The 22,922-nt window shown below is 42.1% G+C and overlaps 1 protein-coding gene across 3 annotated transcripts in view; it reads left to right on the top strand.

The window, feature by feature from the left end:
* FEZ2 (fasciculation and elongation protein zeta 2) overlaps window positions 1–22,922 on the top strand; it is a 123,659-nt gene that overhangs the window by 58,485 nt on the left and 42,252 nt on the right. For 2 of the 3 annotated variants that reach the window (XM_021674420.2, XM_021674419.2), the window contains exons 1-2: window positions 8,792–9,089; window positions 16,512–16,620. In XM_021674420.2, coding sequence (XP_021530095.1) covers window positions 8,818–9,089; window positions 16,512–16,620 — 381 coding nt within the window. In that variant the 5' untranslated portion in view covers window positions 8,792–8,817. Of the gene's footprint in view, window positions 1–8,791; window positions 9,090–16,511; window positions 16,621–22,922 lie in introns of those variants that run through there. The other variant, XM_012475420.2, reaches the window with a different exon arrangement.

Raw genomic sequence — 22,922 nt, 5'->3', positions numbered from 1 at the left:
TTTTCCCTTGATTTCTGGCCTACGTAACCAATTGCATTGCATCCAGATCACAGTCTGGAATTTTGGAGACATTTTCATTGAGATGGTTCTCATCTGTACTTCCATCCTCTAGTAACTATTTCTACTTGGCATTTATCATTATTGGTGGTTTAAATGTAGATTAATTACTGCTATAGCGGTGCCAGGTGATCTCAAAGTTGAGTTTCATTGTATTGTAATGGCAACCTTCTTAAGCATTTATATTTGCATGAACTGATATTTATCAGGACATTGCTATTGTTTTTGAAAGAAAAATGAAAGGGCTCTGTGCATGGTGAGGCAGGGGGTGGGAACCATCTAGCAGAGATGAAAATTGAGGGCTGCAATGGTATCTGTCCAAGGTGGTTAGAGCTAAAATTTGAATGGGTCGAAGTTGCTAAAGTACACTAAGGAGAAAACTCCCTTTCCCCTCCCATCCTCGTCTTTAAACATGAACTGTCCAATTTCCCTTCCACATCTTGGCTGGAGCCCATGGCTTTTCAATGACTTTCATATGTAAGAACAGCCTTATTATTAGGTATTAAGAAGTCTGATTCAATGTAAATGACAACCTCCATCTTATATTTGCGTTAGTCTCCCAGCCTGCTTAGACCTGACCTGGAAACTGGTTTGCTGTTTACTTTTCTCCATCACATCCCCTCCCACTCTGCAATCCTCTCTTCCTGTTAGGTTGGGGTGGTCTCATGCTGGGGTCCCCTCAGTGCTGCTAACCCTTTCTGTGGGACCCTTTCCAAGTGACTCAAGTCTAGCTCCCTTCAGGGTTGTCTTTCCACGTGGCCCGAGGGAAAGTCATGCATCCTTGCCCAACAGATGATGTAAGCATCGGCTGCTCACTCTGTTGACCTCTTTCTCAGTGCTGCCATCATGGGAAGCTCCCCAGCCTCCTGCCTTCAGAATTCCTTAGACAAGAATTACCCTCAGTTTTTTATTTCCCATGTGTCTCCAAACTCCAGGGGACTTCAATCAGGATCTGCCAAGAACTCCCTCATGGTGTCCCACTCTGGGCTCACAGGGTCACCAGTGCCTAGGTCCTTCATCTAAGTAATCATCCAGCTGGAGAGAAAGACACTGTTTATTGATCCTTCTTGCAAGCTCGGCCCACACTCTGGTTCTTGGGAAGCCCTCACACTTGGCTTGAGTGGGGAGTGCCCCGGGCCCTCCTAATCTGGCTGACAGTTCTGCATCTCAATGACTCAAATTCATCTTTAGAATTTCTAGTTTTCTCACCAGTAGATGGGTCATAGCGTAGGCAGAAAGGTCTAGTTCTGTTCTCACTAGTAAGTCATGCAGTTAACAACTAGTTGCTGTTATTTCTAGGAGAAAGCAATATTCAAGCCAAAAAGCCAGAAGGAAGAACAAAATCCTATCTGTCTCATTTCTGTGGAGACACCCAGGAACCACTGGGATGACTATGGATGGTGTATCAGTCTGTGAGAGCTCCCATAACAAAAACTATGGATGGTGTATCAGTCTGTGAGGGCAGCTGCAGCAAAGGAAATTCATGTCCTCACAGTCCTGGAGGCTAGAAGTCTAAGACGAAGGTGTCAGCAGGGTTGGTTTCTGCTGAGGTGTCTCCTCAGCCTGCAGGTGGTCGCCGTCTCACTGTGTCCTCATGTGGTCTCTCCTCTGTGCATGCATCCCTGCTGTTTCCTTGTGTGTCCAAATTTCTTCTAGATACAAGTCAGACTGGATTAGGGCACACCCTTAAAAATCTCCTTCTTCTTTTTTTTTTATTTATTTGAGACAGTCTCACTCTGTTGCCCAGGCTGGAGGCAATGGTGCGATCTTGGCTCACTGCAACCTCCATCTCCTGGGGTCAAGCGATTCTCCTGCCTCAGCCTGGCAAGCAGCTGGGATTACAGGTGCATGCCACCACACCTGGCTAATTTTGTTTTTTTTTTGGTATTTTTAGTAGACAGGGTATTTCAATATATTGGCCAGGCTGGTCTCAAACTCCTAACCTCAAGTGATCCACCTGCCTCGGCCTTCCAAAGTGCAGGGATTACAGGCGTAAGCCACTGTGCCCAGCCAAAAATTCTTTATTTTTAACTTAATGAGCTCTATGAAGACTTTATCTCTAAACGCAGTCATATTCTGAGGTGCTGGGGCTTACAGCTCCAGCTATGGATTTTGAGGCGACACAGTTTAGCTCATAACAAGAGGAGAAGGCTGAGGCTGAGTTTAGCTGGCCTGTCTGGGTAGATGCAGTCTGGAGAGTGCCTGTTCTCTCCTGTGCATGCTTACCCACAGAGCTGGGTACATCCACAGCACAACATAGGCGTCGGGGGTACTGGGAGTCCTGCATTTCCATGGTTGGGGTGAATGAGATACTGAAGTTCAGGCACTGGTAGTGATTCCATTCATCAGAAATTCCAGTTTGGTGTGACTCATGGACATTAGGGTATGCACTAATTTAGTTTTCCAAAGGGCAAATCCGTCCTCCGGAGTTACAAAGTTACCGTCTCTGTCTTTACAACATGGAATTAAACTAACATTTCTTTCTTTAAACAATAAGAACAAGGAATTAACAAATCTCCTATGCTAAACCCTTTCATACCAGATTGGAAACAACTAGCTTACTTCTCTGTCTGCTATAGTCGAATCAGGCAGAAAATTGAGCAATTACACGTCTGTTGGCTAAAATTATGTAAACAATTATCTTAACAGGCTACTTTGTTTTTTTTCTGTAGACCAACTCCCATCTGACTTAAGTGACATATTTATTTATCTACATAACATTTTGATTAAGCTATTTTGATGTAGCAATATTGGTGCAGCTCTTTTGCTGTCAAGACATTTTGACCATACTTAAAAAGAGATGAAAAAACCTTAGTAAACTTACAGCTTTAAAAAAATAAAGATGTTTTATATGAAATAGACAACCTTATCCTTAGTCGCACTTCATCCCTACCCTGTTTACAATGAAATTTTCCTTCTTTAAAGACGGGAACTTTTAATATGTTGGAATATAAAAAACTTAGAGGCAGGAATACAAGTGAAAAACAAAGACCCAAGAAAATAAAATTCCAAAGGAGTAGGACGTTTTAAAACTCATCCTTTTTTTTTTGAGGCCAAGTGTCACTGTTGCCTAGGCTGGAGTGCAGTGGCGCAATCTTGGCTCACTGCAATTTCCGCTTCCTGGATTCAAGCAATTCTTGTGCCTCAGCCTCCCCAGTAGCTGGGACTACAGTCATGCTCCATTATGCCCAGTTAATTTTTGTATTTTCAGTAGGGACGAGGTTTTGCCATGATTGGCCAGGCTGGTCTCAAACTCCTGGCCTCAAGTAATCCACTTGTTTCCGTATCCTAAAGTGCTGGGATTACAGGCATAACTCCATCCAGCCTAATGCTCATTTTTGTACTATCTCATCAGTGCAAATTTTGGCGGACTCATCTTGCTGATTTTGTGGAATATTGATGGATAGTATGGTTCCTTTGTCCTAACACTTGAAACTAGAGAAAATTTGGGACAAGTATTCTTATAAGAAATTTATATTAATAAATATGCCAGAAAATAAAACATAATGCTACCCAAATATAATCCAAGTCTCCTTGTTTCTTTTCAGCTGCAAATGCCTCTGAATTGTCTGTGTCCATTTCTCTCTATAAATCCATTGGTGCCTCTTTTGATGCCACCTGCTCTCCAGATGTGCTCTGTTACTGTATTACAGTGTCACCTAATGACACTGTCATTATGCTCAATATAACCTTTTTCTACCTTTTTTTCTTACTCATTTTCTCGCAGTTAGTGGGAAGTGGACTTATTTCTATTTTCTTGAAGGTTCACAACTTTTTCTCTTTTCTTCATCTTTTTTTTTCCCTGTACGAGCCAGAGAAATATTTCCCATTTCCGTTGATTCTTTTTTTTCTTCTCAAACTAGTGCCTCAGATGCCTCTCTGAAAACTCAAGTCCACCCATGACAATAGTCTATTTTATTAATTTTGTTTTACTTTCCAGTGAAGTTAATTTATACAACTATAGTATAAAATACAGATTTAATCAAGAGGCAAAATAGGAGGAATGTTGAACAAATTATAATGTCAGATAAACAACTACTGCCAATGATTGTTTCCATTTATTTTTAAGACACCAGCATTTGGTTACCCAGAACATAAGCAGGCATGTACTTGGCGGTGTCTTCCCTACTCAGCTATGGTGGTGCCTTGTAAAGGTGCAGCCGTGACCAGTCACCTTGGTTCCTTCTCTTGGAGCCTACTACTGCTTCTGTTCAAGGTGGTTCTGCCTGATCAGGACGCTGTGTTAATCATTAAAACACAAGGGCTGTTCACTAAAGATTTATTCCTATTGAACTTGAATGAACTGGAATAAAATATTCTTTATTAATAAATTCTAGATTGTGGTCTTTGTCTCCTCAACAGTTTCTTGATTTTTGATTTTTAAGAGACAGGGTTGGTGGGGCGTGGTGGCTCACTGGTAATCCCAGCACTTTGGGAGGCTGAGGCAGGCGGATTACCAGGTCAGGAGTTCGAGACCAGCCTGACCAACATGGTGAAACCCTGTCTCTACTAAAAATACAACAATTAGCTGGGCATGGTGGCATCCACCTGTAATCCCAGCTACTTAGGAGGCTGAGGCAGGAGAATTGCTTGAACCCAAGAGGTGGAGGTTGCAATGAGCCGAGTTCATGCCAGTGCACTTCAGCCTGGGTTACAGAACGAGACTCCATCTCAAAAATAAATAAATAAATAAAATAAAAATAAAGAAAAATTTTTAAAAAAAGAAGGTCTTGCTCTGTCACCCAGGCTGAAGTGCAGTGGTACCATCATAGCTCACCGTAATGAACTCCTGGGTTCAAGTGATCCTCCTGCCTCAGCCTCCCAAGTAATTTGGACTACAGTCACATGTCACTATGTCTGGTTAAGTCAGTTTTTTTTTTTCCTGGAGAAAAAGTGAAGAGAAGCTACTCTTTCCTATTTATCAAGCTAGCAACCTTGCCTTAAATTCTTGGGTCACCATAGAGATTTCTAAATTATTTTTATTTTTGTTTCATCAGCTGTTTTTTTTTCCCTTCCAGCTATAAATGATTCAGCAATTACGTTAACTTTTCTCAAGAAACCTTCATTTATATACCTTCTCATTATTTTACTATTGCTTTATAATCCCTCTGGCCTTTGCTAAGTATGATACTTTAACAACTAGATATTTTTTCGTTTTGTATTCAACAGTTTCTTTCTTTCTTTTGCAGTTCTTATATTTTCTGACTGATTATACTTTTAGGTGGTGCTATGGTTTGAATGTGTCCCCTAAAGTTTATGTGTTGGAAACTTCATCCCCAATGCAACAGTTTTGAGAGATAGGACATTTGAGAGGTGCTTGGATCATGGGGACAATGCCCTCATGAATGAATTAACAGCATTATCTCAGAAGTGGGTTAGTTATGGCAGGAGTAGACTTCCGATAAACGGATCAGTCTGACCTTCCTTCTCTCCCTGCTCTCTCACACTCTTGCCCTTCCACCTTCTGCCTTGAGATGACACAACATGAAAGCCCTCACCAGATGTCAGCAGCATAATCTTGGACTTCCTAGCCTCCAGAACTGTGAGAAATAAGTTTCTTTGTAAGTTACTCAGTCTGTGGTATTCTGTGATAGCAACGCAAAATGGACTAAGACAAGTGGCCTATATGTTGAATAATTGACATTTAAATTTTTTGTTATATAAATTTCCACTGTGATATATTACACGTGTGCAAAATTTATGTACATTGTCAAACCAGAAAAGTAACCTTTTCCATCTTAAATGATTAATATGAATGTAATACTCAAGTGCTATGAAGCTCTCTTTAAAAGTTTTTCTACATTCTCTTTCTAATTTTGAATCAAGGGCTGAAAACTAATTCAATAGGCTAATTTTTCTTAATATATCAAGTGAGCAAGCATGTTTACACATGGTCATTTTCTTATGGCCTGCAGGAGATGGTGGGAAATAAAAGGTCCAAAATAAATAGATTTTGGTGGACAAATTAGTAGAAGCAGGTTATGTGAGATAAAACAAAGTGAAAGAACCTCTTCTAATTGGAAGCTTTTGGGTATTGAAGGACTGATCAAAACAGGTGAGGCTGGCAGGAAGCCTGTGGTTTTTCCAGATTTGTGGCAGTGCAGGAGGCCAGAATTTGGCTGATGGATATGAGAGTTGCTGGGAAATGAGCTAAGTTTGCTGTCAGGAATTATTAAGTGAAGGGGTTTATGGAACAGTCACTTGGAGCCGGATTCTCTTAAAAAAAGAAGTCTGGGCCAAGTACCAAAGGAACTAAAGGAAAGGGCGGGGACAGGGCAATGGGGCCACAACCTGGGTGGAACATGGTCTCTCCTCCTATACGATGATCTAGAAGGCTGGGGAGCAACCTCAGGTCCCCAGATACACATGGGAAGAGAGGTGTGTGGAAGGCATTGAAGAGAAACATTGCTACTTTTGTAATTTTACCTGGTTACAAACATTTAAACATGTAAATGGTTTAAATTTGCAAGCATTTAAACTGTTTTCTGCTGTTACAATTTTGTGTTTACAGTAACTATTTCAAATCTACCAAAGTACCAATTAACAATTTATTCCACTCTATACTTTCTTTCTAATCTAATTGCTCTGTCCCTATAAAGTGTCAAAACTATAGAGAAATATAGTGTTTTCTCAAAGACATATCTCTTTGGAGTATTTTTATGGATAGTGTTGAGTGCCAAGGTTACCATGAGTGTGCAAATATGAGTTGACCAAGAAAAGTGATTTTCATCTTGTTTTCCCAAAAGGATATTTATATTTAATTAAAAGTAAAAATCATCCTGTGTAAGAAATTGAACTAAAATAAAATTCTAATACCACTGGAACTAAATCAGTGGCAATTTATTTAAAAACCTCTGAAAAGTTTGACAGTGCTACATTTGGGTTCTAAGAGCAATCATTTTCACTTACCCGTGGACACACCAAAACAGGTAAATGGAAATATGAGTCAAGAAAGTAAATGAATTTTATCTTAGCTAAGTACATACTTTAGAGAGTCTGCATCAACTAGATAGTTTCCTCATAACCTAGTGTGTGTAGTCGAACACCTGGAGAAAAATAGCTCTTTGATACTTTGGAGCCTCACTTTTGAGTAACATTCAGGTAGCTGAGTCAGAATGTTTTCTCATCAATCCTAAAGCTATTGTTCACTGTTAACTAATTAGTTCTAGCTCTTGGCTAACTGGGACTCAACATTCACTCCCTTTATGTTTTCAAAGGAAATAGGGAACAATATTTCCTTTAATTATCAACAGTATCTTAGGCTTAACCACAGAACTATTTTATTTGATATAGGACAAATCACTGAAGTAAAACACAACACTTATTGGACTAGTAAACAAGAAAATTTTGGTATCAACATGTATTTATGAAAATGGGTTTCCATGCTGCCAAGAGATGGACAAACCATACTGGGAAAAAATTTCTTTTCTATTACTAACTTCAGATTTATTTTTCAAACTATGAGCTTGTCTTTCATCACCTAACTAGCCCCACCTTCTAAGTGAAGTATTTGATCATGCCAGTCCAAAGAAGTCACTCTTCTCAACTCCTGAGCATTCACTGCCTCTCCACATTCATACTTCTTTATGATAATATTTACTTTTTCCTCCCTTTAAAAAAATTTTCTTTGATTGAGCCTTGCTCTGTTGCCCAGGCTGGAGTACAGTGGTGCAATCTTGGCTCACTGCAACCTTTGCCTCCCAGGTTCAAGGGATTTTCCTGCCACAGCCTCCCTAGTAGCTGGGATTACAGGTGTGTGCCACCACATTTGGCTAAATTCTGTATTTTTATTAGAGATGGGGTTACACCATGTTGGCCAGGCTGGTCTTGAACTCCTGATCTCAAGCGATCCGTCTGCCTCGGCCTCCCAAAGTGCTGGGATTATAGGCGTGATCCACCGTGCCTGGCCTTCTCCAATTTTTTTGTATTGTAGTAAAATACACATAAAATTACCATCTTAACCATTTGTAAGTATATAGATCAGTGGCATTCAGCACATTAACTCTGTTGTGGAATCATTTTCACTCACACGTGGACACACCGTAACAGGTAAATGGAACCATCACCACCGCCATCCATCTCCTTAACTCTTTTCATCTTGCAAAACTGAACTGCCCAAGCACACTTAGTTTTTGTGAGGCATAAACAATTTCTTATTACTCTTACCACTCTGACATTGTAAGCCCTGTATATGGAGGACCCATGTATTAGTTATAACATACACTGTGGTGTCTACTATTAGGCATTGTTCTAAGTGCTTTGCAAATATTAACTGGCATAATTATTTATCTTTGTATGTTCTGCAGGATCTAGCACATGCTTTGCACGTGAGAGCCAAAATATCTGAGGAATGAATTTCGGTACCACTTAAACAGTGAGTCTGGCTGTTCTTCTGGTTGGCAAGTTATGAATGGAGCCGGTTACCTTGGGGAAAACGACTTTGGGGGCATAATCTGATATTAGGTCGCAAGTTTAAAAAAGTTCTTTATTTTAGCCACATTTAGGCCAGGTTTCTAATAAGGGAAGCTAAGAGGGAAGTTATTCCTAAATGATAGAGAATATAGGAAGTGACTCAAAACAGTTAATGTCTTGCTTTCTAGGAGCACCGCGTTCGACTCCAGGAAGGCTCAGGCTACGGGAGTGGCGGGGCCGGGACTGCCTGGGATCGGTCCGCCGGGTGGCGGGCGGGGCGGGGCTTCGGGCAGGGGCGGGGCCGGGCTGGGCCGGCCGGGGCGGGGCGCGCGACTGCTTCGGGCGGCGATGGCGGCGGACGGGGACTGGCAGGATTTCTATGAGTTCCAGGAGCCGACCCGGAGCCTCCTGGACCAGGAGAACTGTAACGCGAGCCCCGAGGCCGGGGCAGGGGCAGGGGCGGAGGTGGGGGCGAGCGGGGGCGCCGACGGCTTCCCGGCGCTGGCCTGCAGCTTGGAGGAGAAGCTGAGCCTGTGCTTCCGCCCCTCGGATCCGGGCGCCGAGCCCCCGAGGGCGGCCGTGCGGCCCATCACGGAGCGTAGCCTCCTGCAGGGGGACGAGTGAGTGCGGGCCCCGGCCGGGAGCGGGCGGGAGCCTTCCCTGCCCCTTGCCCTGCCCGCCGGCCCTCCGGCCACAGCTCCTCCCCGCGCCCTCCTTCCGCCTCCATGGACGCGGGAGTCCCAGCCCTCTGGCCTCCCTCCTCGGGCCGTCGGCCTCGGCTCGCCCGGCGGTTTAAATCCCCTGCTCCCTGCCCGCCACGCGCCCTGAAAACCTCCGCCTCGGCTCCCTTCCGCTCTCCTTCCTGCAAACCAAACCCTCGTTTGCTTTAGAGGAGAATCTCTCGTGCAGAGCCCGTAGTTAGAGACGGCACCTCCTGGGGCACGGGTGTCGCCATTCATTCACTCAAGTCGCATTTATTAAGCACCTGCTGAGTGCCAGGCGCTGCCTCGCACAGAGAACACCAAAACGCCTGGGCATTGCCCCTCCCAAGTACGACGCCTCGTAGGATGGGAGATAGATTTGTAAACAGATATCTGTATGGGTGTAATTGGCGCTGCAATGGATAGGTACCAAATGTGGGAGACTTAAAAGCGTGTGTCTGGGGAGAGTCAGGAAAAACTTCATAGAGAAATGCGCAAACGAGATCTGACTGATGCGTGGGAGTGTGCCTGCAGGTGGAAAAAAGTCTAACATTCTAGGTGGAGTGTGTTGCCCGTGCATAAGTACCAACGTGCGAGACAGCATTGAGGGCACAGGAATCTGTGGGACCCGTCCCAGAGCCCTGGTAGAGTGCGAGTCGCCACAGAGGCAAAAACCAAGGGCCCTGCTTATGGATGGTAACGATCGCATGGTCTGGTAGGGAGACCAAGGCATACACAGGTAATATTAATAATTATAGGATCACCTAAGTGCAATGATAGGAGATTGACAGGGATTTATGAAAGGTGGGTGAGGGGAGGCTCAGAGTTCCTGTGGGCACTTTTTAAACCACCCTGAGCCGCAATTATAATTTGGTTAAATAAGAGTTGTGATTATGTACCACGGTTTTACCCCTAAGAGATGGTAAATAGGAATGGTGAGAGTGAGGGGACTTGAGTATGTTGTGTATATAGGGGGAGAGGAGTCCCCGGAGAGGCTGAAGGTAAAATGAGTGGAATAAGACTGGGCGCGGTGGCTCACTCACACCTGTGATCCTAGTGCTTTGGGAGGCTGTGATGCGAGGATGGCTTGCACTTCGAGACCAGACTGGGCAATATAGTGATACCTGGTCTTTACAAAATTTAAAAAGATTAGTGGAGTGTGGTGGCGCATGCCTGTGGTTCCACGGACCCAGCTGCTCAGGAGGCTGAGGTGGGAGGATTGCTTGAGTCAGGGAGGCGAGGGTTGCAGTGAGCCGTCATCGCACCACTGCACTCCAGCCTGGGTGACGGAGCGAGACTTTGTCTCAAAAATGAGGACATGGGAAGGAATGGATTTTCAGAGCATTGATAGGATGGAGAGACTCTTAGAGGTTAGGGAAGAAATTTTGAGAGACAGGGCAGGAATCATGGGCATGGAAAGGAGTTTCCAGCCTGATTGTCTCCTTTCTTCTGTGAAACAGATTTATCAGGAATAAGGTAGGAAGCTTGTAAAGACAGCTTTGGGAGTGGGTTCTGTAAACATGGCCTAGCAGTGGTGCAGACTCCCCCGAGTTTGGAGACCCATCTCCTTTCATTGGTTGCTCTGAATACTATTCTGTCCAGATGTAGAGGAGGGCAGAATTTATGATGGATTTTATACACACATGGATGCAGTCAGCAGCAAAAGATGACATTTCTGGAAGTCTATTCCCAAAGAGAAGATAATTTTATGTATATGTAGATTTAGATACTCTGAATCACTAAACCCAGGACACATTCTGGATTTAAATATTAGTGTAGATTTATTATGTATTTGGGTTTATCAAGAGTAACTGACTTAAATCAATTAGAGGATTGTACGTAGAACGTTGAGTCTTTGTTTTACTCAGACTGTCAGGAAAGTAGGTTATTTTAGCCTTTGCTTAAAAAAATATTTTGTTGCTCTTGTTAGTGGTATTTAGTAGATATTATGTTGGTGGTAATGCATGTTTCTTGAGGATGCATAAGAAATCTCTTTTTTCAGGATTTGGGAGCTGGTCACCACTGTCATTGGCCCTTTTATATGACAGAAACATACTCACCATTGCTTGATAGTCTGTTCCAGCTCCCTTTTCATTAGATAGAATTGATAATTATTTTACTCAGATATTGCTGTGCTTTAGGTAAGGGGGTCCCCACTCCCCAGACCAGTACTGGAACTGGGCCACATGACAGGAGGTGAGTGGCTGGGTGAGTGAGCAAACCTTCATCTGTATTTAATCTGTATTTACAGCTCCTCCCCATCGCTTGCATTACCACCTGAGCTCCTCCTCCTGTCAGATCAGCCACAGCATTAGATTCTCATAGGAGCGCAAACCCTATTGTGAACTGTGCCTGTGAGAGATCTAGTTTGCACACACCTTGTGAGAATCTAATGCCCGATGGTCCGTCACTGTCTCCCCTTACCCTTAGATAGGAGCATTTCGTTGCAGGAAAACAAGCTCAGGGCTCCCATGTTTCTACATTATGGTGAGTTGTACAATTATTTCATTATATATGACAGTGTAATAATAATAGAAATAAAGTGCACAATAAGTTGTAATGTGCTTGAATCATCCCAAAACCATCCCCCCAACCCCTGGTCTGTGGAAAAATTGTCTTCCATAAAACCAGTCCCTGGTATCAAAAAGGATGGGGATCACTACTTTAGGGCACTTAACTTCTCTAAGCCTCAGCTTTAGTTTTGGTTAAATATGGATTGTATTTACCTACTTAGGTTTTACTTTAGAAGAGTATTCTGCAGGATTTAATGTTGGCAGAACTTTGACCTCCTTGCAAAAGAGCTGTTCTGCCCGCTGTTTACGACGGGTTGTAATACTTTATGTTAAAGATGAAGGCAGTTCATATGTCTTAACTGCAGAATTCTAGAAATCTTCCACTAGAGTTTCCTGTATGTCCTTCCAGCTACCATTGTTTTGACCTCGGTGGAGACTGTGAATTGGCTTTCGTTTTCTTGGAAGATCAGACTCACCAACAGGCACTTCTAAGTGAAGTATTCCATTCCACTTGTATTTTTCTTATAGCCTCATTTAAGAAGGAGCAAATAAGCAGACAAAGCAATCTCCTCAAACCCTGGGCTGTCTTCACTTGCTAGTGTATCCTACTCAAGTTCCTGACCAGGATTAGATCTATAGTCAGTGATATGGTTTGGCTGTGTCCCCACCCAAATCTCAACTTGAATTGTATCTCCCAGAATTCCCATGTGTTGTGGGAGGGATCCAGGGGGAGTTCTTTCCTGTACTGTTCTCATGATAGAGAAGTCTTACGAGATCTTATGGGCTTATGAGGGGTTTCTGCTTTTGCTTCTTTCTCATTTTCTCTTGCTGCTACCATGCAAGAAGGTGCCTTTCACCTCCACTGTGATTCTGAGGCCTCCCCAGTCATGTGGAACTGTAAGTCCAATTAAACCTCTCTTTCTTCCTAGTCTCAGGTAAGTCTTTATCAGCTGCATGAAAATGGACTAATACAGTAAATTGGTACCAGCAGAGTGGGGCGTTGCTGAAAAGATACCCGAAAATATGGAAGCAACTTTGGAACTGGGTAACAGGCAGAGATTGGAACAGTTTGAAGGGCTCAGAAGACAGAAAAATGTGAGAATGTTTAGAACGTCCTAGAGATGTTGTTGAATGGCTTTTCCCAAAATACCAACAGCAATATGGACCATAAAATTCAGGTTGAGGTGGTCTCTGGTGAAAGTGAGGAAGTTGTTGGGAACTGGAGCAAAGGTGACCCTTGCTGTGTTTTAGCAAAGAAACTTGTGGCATTTTGCCCCTGCTCTAGAGATTTGTGGAACTTTGAACCTGAGAAAGGTGAGTTACAGTAACTGACAGAAAAAATTTCTAAACAGCAAAGCATTCAAGAGGTGACTTGGATACAATTAAAGGCATTCAGTTTTATAAGGGAAGCAGAGCATAAAAGTTTGGAAAATTTGCAGCCTGACTACATGATAGAAAACCCCCCCATTTCTGGGGAGAAATTCAAGACAGCTGCAGAAACTTGCATAAGTAGCAAGGAGCCTAATGTTAGCCCCCACAACCAAGGGGAAAATGTCAACAGGCCGTGTCAGAAACCTTCACAGCAGCTCCTTCCATCACAGGCCTGGAGGCCCAAAAAGGAAAAACTAGTTTTGTGGACTGGGCCTAGAGTCCACCTGCTGTGTGCAGTCTAGAGACTTGGTGCCCTATGTCCCAGCTGCTCCAGCTATGGCCGAAAGGGGCCAATGTACATCTCGGGCTGTGGCTTCAGAGGGTGCAAGCCCTAAGCCTTGGGAACTTCCATGTGGTGTTGAGCCTGCGGGTGCACAGAAGTCAGGAATTGAGGTTTGGGAACCTCCTCCTAGATTTCAGAAGATGTGTGGAAACGCCTGAATGCCCAGGCAAAAGTTTGCTCTGAGGCCCTCATGGAGAACCTCTGCTAGGGCACCACGGAAGGGAAATGTGGGGTTGGAGCCACCACGTAGAGTCCCTACTGGGGCACTGCTTTGGGGAGCTGTGAGAAGAGGGCCACTCTCTTCCAGACCCCAGAATGGTAGCTCCACTGACAGCTTGCATGTGCACCTGGAAAGCCACAGACACTCAACACCAGCCTGTGACAGCAGCAGAGAGGAAGGCTGTACCCTGCAAAACTGGGGGGGCAGAGTTGCCTAAGACCATGGGAACCTACCTTTTGCATCAGCGTGACCTGGATGCGAGACCTGGAGTCAAAGGAGATCATTTTGGAGCTGTAAAATTTGACTGCCCCACTGGATTTCGGACTTGCATGGGCCCCGTAACCCGTTTGTTTTGGCCAATTTCTCTCATTTGGAACAGCCATATTTACCTAATACCTGTACCCACCTTGTATATAGGAAGTAACTAGCTTGCTTTTGGTTTTACAGGCTTATAGGCAGAAGGGTCTTGCCTTGTCTCAGATGAGACTTTTGGCTATAGACTTTTGGGTTAATGCTGCAATGAGTTAAGACTTTGGGAGACTGTTGGGAAGGCATAATTGGTTTTGAAATGTGAGGATACAGTATTTGGAGGAGCCAGGGGCAGAATGATATGGTTTGGCTGTGTCCCCACTCAAATCTCAACTTGAATTGTATCTCCCAGAATCCCCACATGTTGTGGGAGGGACCTAGGGGGAGGTAATGGAATCATGGGGCTGGTCTTTCCTGTGCTATTCTCATGATAGTGAATAAGTCTCACAAGATCTGATGGGTTTATCAGGGGTTTCTGCTTTTCCATCTACCTCATTTTCTCTTGCTGTTGCCATGTAAGAAGTGCCATTTGCCTCCCACCATGAGGAACTGTAAGTCCAATTAAACCCACCTTTTCCCCATTCCAGGTTCAGGTATGTCTTTATCAGCTGCATGAAAATGAACTAATATAATCAGTTACTCAGTGTTTGAAAATTTCTTACCCAGGAAGGTATGAGCCAGAAACCCAGCAAGTTTAGCAGTCTACAGACATTGCCTCTAATTCTACTTCACTAGCATTAGAGGAGATATGATTCCAACAGAGAGGAGCATAGGAATGGACCATGCCTGTGGGAGTTTTGCTGGGCCAATGAATTAGTTCTTGAGAGCTTTTTGGGTTCACATTTTTATTGAGGCTCATTTTATTTTTTTATTTCATTTATACATTTTTAGAGGCAGGGTCTTGCTCTGTCACCCAGGCTTAAGCAGCCCTCCTGCATTAGCCTCCTAAGTAGCTGGGACTGTGAATTAAATTTTTTTTTTTTTTTTTGGTAGCGATGTGGGTCTCCATTTTGTTGCCCAGGCTGGCCTTGAACTGGCTTCAAGCAGTCCTCCCACTTTGGCTTCCCAAAGTGGTGGGATTACAGGCATGAGCCTCCAGGCCCGTCCCTAATGTGTATTTTAAAGCCAAACATCATTTGGGATGTTATGCTTTTAGCAGTTGCAGTCCTATTGCTTCTTCTTTATAGTGCCTAATCTCTATTTGTTAACTATGCTATATCTCTATTTTAAAATTTCCATTCTTGAGCTTAATACCTAGGTGATGGGTTGATAGGTGCAGCAAATCACCATGGCACATGTTTGCCTATTTAACAAGTGTGCACCTTCTTCACATGTACCCTGGAACTTAAAAAAAATTCATACTTATGTTTATGCCCCAACCAGGATTATTTTTGTATCCTAGTGCCTTACACACTTGGAAAGAAAGCCTATTGTTTATTCACAATTATATACCTAATATACGTTTTTTTACATGACATCTTTGTGTATACCTCTAGCTAGTGAGTAGCTAATATGTTTAGTGTTTGACCTATCCCATTTAGATTTCAACTCACTTGTGTCTCTGAACTCTGGTTTTTCATAAAACATGTTTTATTGTGCTGATTATTACTTTGGTATTGAAACCTGAATTTCGGTCATGAAATTTGAGTTTGGTGTTCTTATCTGGTGTGGTTTGGGATTCTCTTCAATACATCTCATTTGAATTAATGCTTAGAGTAACAGAGCTGGAAGGAGTGTCTGTTTCTTATCCAGGTCTCTCATTTATAGAAGGGCAGTGGATACCTAGAGAGGTTAAGGGGCTTGGCCAGTGGCTCGTTGTTTGAAGAAGGATGGAGACGAGAGTTTGTTTCCCTAGTCTTATTCAAATGCCCTTTCCATTTTACCCTCTTGCCTCCCCATAATGCTGGTGGGTAACAAAGTCAGGTAACTGCATTGGCTAGAGCCTGTGTGCATTTTATTGTGAACTCCATCTCTTTCTCCTTTTCATTTTATCTGCCTTAGTCCTTTGCTTCTTTATTACAAATTAGATATTAAATCCTGTTCTCACATTGAGAGCAAATTCTTTTTCCAGAAAGGATAACAAACCTTTGGTTAGGAATTTTTCACTTTTTGAAATGGTCTGTGTGTTTGAAGTTACAGAAGAAAAGTAAGTGTAATACACAGTTGTATTTATTACTCATGTGACCCTGGAAACATCTCTTACCCTCCCTGTGTTTCAGTTTCTTCATCTATAAAATGGGAATAATAATGTTTTCCCCTTCTAATGTTGTTTTTCAAGATTAAATGAGTTAATACATATAAATTGCTTAGAAGGTGCCTAGCACCTAATACAATGGAAATGTTGCCTATTTGACTTTGGGGGTTTTCTGTACACCTTCACCTTCCCTTAGGACTTCTTATCAGCCCAGTTATGTGATTTTTCACTTAGTTTTGTTTAGGAGACTCTACTTTGTTGATGTTTTTTGAGACAATGTGCTTTTTGTTTTTCTCCTTTGGCATTTGGTGATCATCTTTCACTGAACGTTTGTTTAAGAAAGACATATAGAGTATTAATTTTCATTGATTGTAGTTTTCTTCCTTTTAAGGATTTGGAATGCCCTGACAGATAATTATGGAAATGTAATGCCTGTAGACTGGAAGTCATCCCATACTAGGACCTTGCATTTGCTTACTCTGAACCTCTCAGAAAAAGGGGTAAGTTACGAAATGAACCAATGGTTTTTGAATAACTGATGCTGATAATAGAACTAAAATAGTAGCATTTCTGCTTAACACAGATTCATTGACTTGACTCTTATTTCTGAACTTACATCAGTTGGGGAGGCTCTGTCTTACTCTCTTGGCTCTAGGGCTGTCACCTTGCTGGTACATTTCTCCAATTCTTCTCCAGCACACTCATTTTTGTATGTGTAGCTAAATTTCCATCACAATTTTTTTTTCTTTTTGAGATGGAGGCTTGCTCTGTTGCCCTGGCTGCAGTGCAGTTGAGTGATCTCGGCTGACTGCAACCTCTGCCTCCCGGGTTCAAGCGATTCTCCCACCTCAACCTCCCGGTGGGAGAATCACTTTAACCTGGGAGGCAGAGGGTTGGGATTACAGGTGTGCACCACCATGCCCAGGATTACAGGCGTGCACTACCATGCCCGGCTAAGTTTTGTATTTTTAGTAGAGGCAGGGTTTGGCTGTGTTGGCCATGCTGGTCTCTGACTCCTGACCTCAGGTGATCCACCTCAGCCTCCAAAGTGTTGGGATTACAGGCATGAGCCACTGCACCTGGCAGTGATGATGGACTACAACACTCAGTAAAATTTTGATGCACTGAAACATTCAGTAAAAATGCCAGCCTTTGGTTTAATATACTGAGGGTATTGGAATCTCAACATCGAGTTAACATTTTAATGAATGTGGTGACCTCTAGACATGATATGTTGTCAGGAGACTATGTATTCCTGTGAATACTGGAGAACCTTTAAAAGGCATTTTAGTTCTTGGCTTTTTAAGGCCGGGTGCAGTGGCTCACGCCTGTAATCCCAGCACTTGGGGAGGCCGAGTCAGGCGGATCACGAGGTCAGGAGATCGAGACCATCCTGGACAACATGGTGAAACCCCTTCTTTACTAAAAATACAAAAATTACAGGCATGGTGGCATGCGCCTGTAGTCCCAGCTACTTGGGAGACTGAGGCAGGAGAATTGTATGAACCCGGGAGGTGAAGGTTGTAGTGACCAAGTTTGCACCACTGCACTTCAGCCTGGCGACAGAGTGAGACTCCATCTCCAAAAAAAAATAAAGATGTTTTAGTTCTTGTCTTTTTAAATATGTTCTTGGCTAACTTACCTTTCTTGGGGGCCCCTGTATATGTCCTGGTATTGCAAAGTGAAGACGCTTTGACTAAGAAGTGGAGCACAAGTGATAGGACAGGTATGGGGGCAGAAAAGGGCAGAGAATTACTTGAAGTGGGAAATCACACTGTTAAGTTTGTTTAAAGTTCATGAGAAACATAGTCAAATGATCTAAGTTTCAGGGCCAGGCTGTTTAAGTTCTTTATCAAATAATAATGTAAACTTATGCCAGATCTTCTTGTGTGCTTTATATTTCATTAAATATAATTATGTGATTATTGGGAGTATAGTGCGGTAGTCCTGTCAGTATTTTTAATAGCACTGTTAATGTTTTGTTAAAAGGATTTTCTTATATTTGAGATCAGAAAAGCCTACTGTTACTATTTTCTAGTAAAATGTAGAATTCTTGCTATATTTCCCAGTATTCAATAGCTATAGAAATCTTCCTGATTGTACCAGTCATTAATCCCATTAAGCTTTGCAGACAGACCTGGCATACATTTAATGAAAAGGAATAAAATGAGGGATCTTTTGCTCTGTCTTATGTTTATTTAGGTCCTGACTATAATTTTGGGCTTAGTTCAAGTTTCCCTTCCTCTCTGAAGCTTCCTATTACTGTTTTAGCCTTTGCTGATCTCATGGAATTATACAGTTTTAGAGTTGGAAGGGGCTTTAAAGGACACTTAATCCAGCCTCTCACTTGGGGGGAATCCCCACCTCCAGCATCTCTGACAGATGGTTATTTAGCCATGGCCTAAATCCCTGCACGGAAGGAAAACATACTCCCCTCTGTGGGAACTGATGGCACTAGTGGGGATGTGAACTTTGAAAGGACTTGTTATCTGTGCCATGGGGTTTAGCCTTGTTGTCTCAGGGGCGCTTGTTCCCGGAGCCCTTTGTCTATGTCTCTAAAATTACCACTGCCTTCTCTTGTTAATCATGTTTCTGAGTCTGTCACTAGATTTTGACTTCCCAGCAGGTATTTGTATTTGTCTTTATAGTAACAACACTGTTCCTGGCACATAGTAAGTATGAAGACACCTGTTCACTATTGAGTGAAGAAATGAGCATCAGTGAAACTGTAGGGCCAGAGATTGTGATGGAAAAGTTTTTTAAAAAATATTTTCTATATTATTTAAAATACTGCTGAGTGCACCAAAACCAGTGCATGGGTATTTTTTTTGACATATTAAAAAATAGCATAGAAGAGTTTTCATTCATAGTTTCAAAGAGAGGCACATTAGCAGCATGAATGAGACACTTTAATCCAATTTCATTGACTGAAATATATAGTGGGCCCACTATATTCTCTGGTTTCACATCTGCTGCTTTAGCCAACTGTGGATTAAAAAACTTGAAAAAAAAACCACACAATAAAATAACAACACAACAATAAAAAATAATAAAAATGAAAAACCAACAACTATAAACCATTTACCTTGTTTAGGTATTATAAGTAATTTACATGTAATTTAAAGCTTACAGGAGGATATGCACAGGTTATATGCAGATACTACCCCATTTTATATAAGGGACTTGAGCATCAGCAGATTTTGGTATTGGAGCGTCCTGGAACCAATTTCCCTTGGATACTGAGGGATTCGCTGTACATCTTGAATTGTTCTTAGATTGCATTTTGGGAAGTAGCTCCCTTTTGTTGTCTTTTGAATGTCATTTTCAATGCCAGGGTAATGACATCGCCAAGATAGTGATTAGTAATGACGTAGAGTTTAATGCTAGTACTGACATTAAAAAGCCTTAGCTGGAAGAACTCAGCAGATGAAAGTGAACACGTCATCATTCACTTATCACCTCTCTTTTGTGATGTGACTATTCTGGTGATGAATAGATTTGAAATTAGAACTCTGTTTCTCAGGAAGGATTAGCACACATTGAGTTTCTGAAAAACAAATGGACAACAAGGACTATGTAAGAAGCCACCACATCATTCTATTACACAGTATATAATTAAACCTTTTTTTAACCTGGAAAAGTTATTGTATTTACCATTGCCACCTGAGTGCTCTATTCTTTCCATGACTAAGCTATATAAAATTTACCTTTTGAAAGCATTCTTTTTTTCTTTTTTTTTTTAAGACAGAGTCTCGCTCTGTTGCCCAGGGTGGAGTGCAGTGGGGCAATCTCGGGTCACTGCAACCTCCACCTCCTGGGTTCAAACAGTTCTCCTTCCTCAGCCCCCCAAGTAGCTGGGATTACAAGCGTGCCCCACCATGCCCAGCTAATTGTTTTGTATTTTTAGTAAGATGGGGTTTCACCATGCTGACCAGGCTGGTTTTGAATTCCTGACCTCGTGATCTGCCCACCTTCACCTCCCAAAGTGCTGGGATTACAGGCATGTGCCACCATGCCAGGCCAAAAGCATTCTTTAGATTATTTTACTTAAAAAACAAAGTCTATAGAAAATTGTTTTTGACAAAAGAATTTTTTTTTGCATTGAAATGAGAAAAACATTCAGGAAAACTAGTTTGCTAGATTGCAGTTTTAAATTTTTCTTTGATTGAAGATTAAGATGGCACACTTCTAAATTTGATAGGTCTTTTTTAGAGTAGGGCAACTGGTATCTTTCAAATTCTTACATAGGCACATTTTTTCCATTTGATGTATCTTCAGTTTTATACAGGGAAACAGTACCACCAGGTCTGTTTCTAACCATGGCATAGGAAGGAGCGATGGGAATGCTTGGCAAAGAGAAGACACATTTATGCCGAATGGGAGAGTGAATAATGATACCCATGACAGCCAGGGCTAGTTTGCAAAGCCTGAAAGGTATTCCAGCTCTTAGCATATGCCATCTCTGTGGGGAATGGACTTGGCTCTCTCTCTGGAAAGATGATCTGGGATCATTTCTGTTTTCATGGAAATTTGTTATAATAGTTTACTGGTATTGCTCATGTGTTTCGGTCATAAACCTATTCTAAATCTGGTGCCATTCTTGAATATGCTTATATGATAAAATGCTTCTCATTGATTTCAGCTTAAGAACATCTTATGTGCTGTATTTTTCCTTCCATGTGCATTTCCTTGATGACAGGGACTTTTGTGTGCATCTTTATAACTTTAAGAGCAGAAATAAGAAAAAGCTAATAATATCTTCCATAGAAGCATTTGATTGATTGATTGATTGATTGATAGATTGAGAGAGTGTCTCCCTGTGTTGCCCAGCCTGGAGTACAGTGGCACCATCATAGCTCACTGCAGCCTCCAACTCCCGGGCTTAAGCAATCTTCCCACTCCAGCTTCCTGAGTAGCTAGGACTACACATGAGCAGTGCCATGCCTGGCTAATTTTAAGAAAAAATACTTTTGTAGAAACAAGGTCTTACTGTGTTGCTCAGGCTGTTCTTAATTTCCTGACCTCAAGAGATTCTTCCATCTTGTCCTCCCCAAGTGTTGGTATTACAGGTGTGAGCTGTGGCAACCTAGGTTTCCTTAGGAGTAATTGTTTTCTTTTTTTTTTGAGACATGGTCTGGCTCTGTTGCCCAGGCTGGGGTGCAGTGGCACCATCTCAGCTCACTGCAACTTCTGCTTCCTGGGCTCAAGCAATTCTCCTACCTCAGCCTCCCAGATAGCTGGAACTATAGATGTACGCCATCACGCCTGGCTAATTTTTTGTATTTTTTGTAGAGATGTAATTTTTTCACCATGTTGCTGAGGCTGGTCTCAAACTCCTGAGCTCAAACAATCCACCAACCTCAGCCTCCCAAAGTGCTGGGATTACAGGCATGAGCCACTGTGCCAGCCTGGATTAATTTTAAAATTAAAACTTTTAGTATTTATAAGCCAGAAGGGGAAAAATAAAACAGAACTATTGTCCTCAAGCTGCAACACTGGAAGAGTGACTGGGAAGAGGGTTTGGAGTGTTTGAAGTGGAAGGATGGATGAAGCTAATCGGTAGGTCTACTCCGTGCCAGCGACACGCCCTTGAAATCACATTGTGCCACTTTTTCATGTTCTATGATTTTGAAATCATACATCCCCTCTCATCAAGAACCTAGTTTCTTGATCTTTCTTCTTCTTTTAAAAATTAAATTATTGAAGGGACAGCTGTCATAGTTTAAAAAGTAAATTAGAGCTATAGGACTTAAATGAAATGGCAGTCTCTGCTCCACTTACCTCATCCTTGATTTCTCCTTACCAGAGGTAACTGGCCACTTTGAATTATATCAGCTATTTCTTCTAGCAGATAACATGCTCATGCCATTTTGCTTGATATTATTTTCTCAATTTTAGACTTTATTTATTTACTTTCCACCAGAGGGTGAAGGTTTAGCTCTCTTACTGCCCTTTGCCAACCCCTGACACCAGACCCTCCCAAAAACTTCCCTTCCCCCATCTTCCCTGTATAATTACATCAACATCTGGGGTTGAATTAATCTTCTTCATTTATATTTACTATTTAAATGTGTACGGTTGACCCATTTTGATATGTTTAGATTTTCTCCTTTTCTACTTAGACTTTTTCTTAGGATAATAACTGCCTTTTTGTGATTTATTTAGTTTATAATTAGCTGACCAATTCAGCCTCAGTAGAGCCATAGAACTCATTTAGCAAATGGACTACACTAGGTAATCTATCTAGTCCTCCTGCTCCCCCTCCCCACCCTCCTCTCTCTTTTCTCCATGCTCTCTGCAGTAACAGTTCTAATCTGAATGGTTGCTCTCTAGTTTAGCTTTACAGTCATCATTCTGGGATTTTCACTTTGCTATCATGATGAGAATTCTCTTTGCCTGTCACTTGCTATTAGACCACATGTCTTTTTTTCTTTTTCATTTTCCTCCTGGTAGCTTTTTGAGAAAGGGCACATGAGAGGTAAATTTTTTGAGAACTTGTATGTCTGAAACTATCTTTTTCCTAAGCCCCTACCTACTTGTTTTTTAGCTGGATATAAGATTCTAGGATGGAATTTCTCCCAACCTAGAAATTACATTGATTATTTTGTAGCATCTATTGTAGCTATTGAGAATTCACGTGACATTTTGATTCCTGATCCTGTTAATATGATGTGCTTTTTTTTTTTTTCCTCCCTGAAAGCTTTTAGATTCTTCTTTTTTCCACAGTGTTCTGAGTTCATGATGCTGTGTTGAAGGCCATGGCCAGGCCTTTGCTAGGCTGATGGTGCAGTAAGAAATAAAA

The sequence above is a fragment of the Aotus nancymaae genome, unplaced genomic scaffold, assembly GCF_030222135.1.
Source record: "Aotus nancymaae isolate 86718 unplaced genomic scaffold, 86718_ANA_hifiasm-v0.15.2.pri h1tg000057l, whole genome shotgun sequence".
In the NCBI taxonomy this organism is placed as follows: domain Eukaryota; kingdom Metazoa; phylum Chordata; class Mammalia; order Primates; family Aotidae; genus Aotus; species Aotus nancymaae.
The sequence above is the reverse complement of the archived record's forward strand: the minus strand, read 5'-3'. Positions and strand labels throughout refer to the sequence as shown.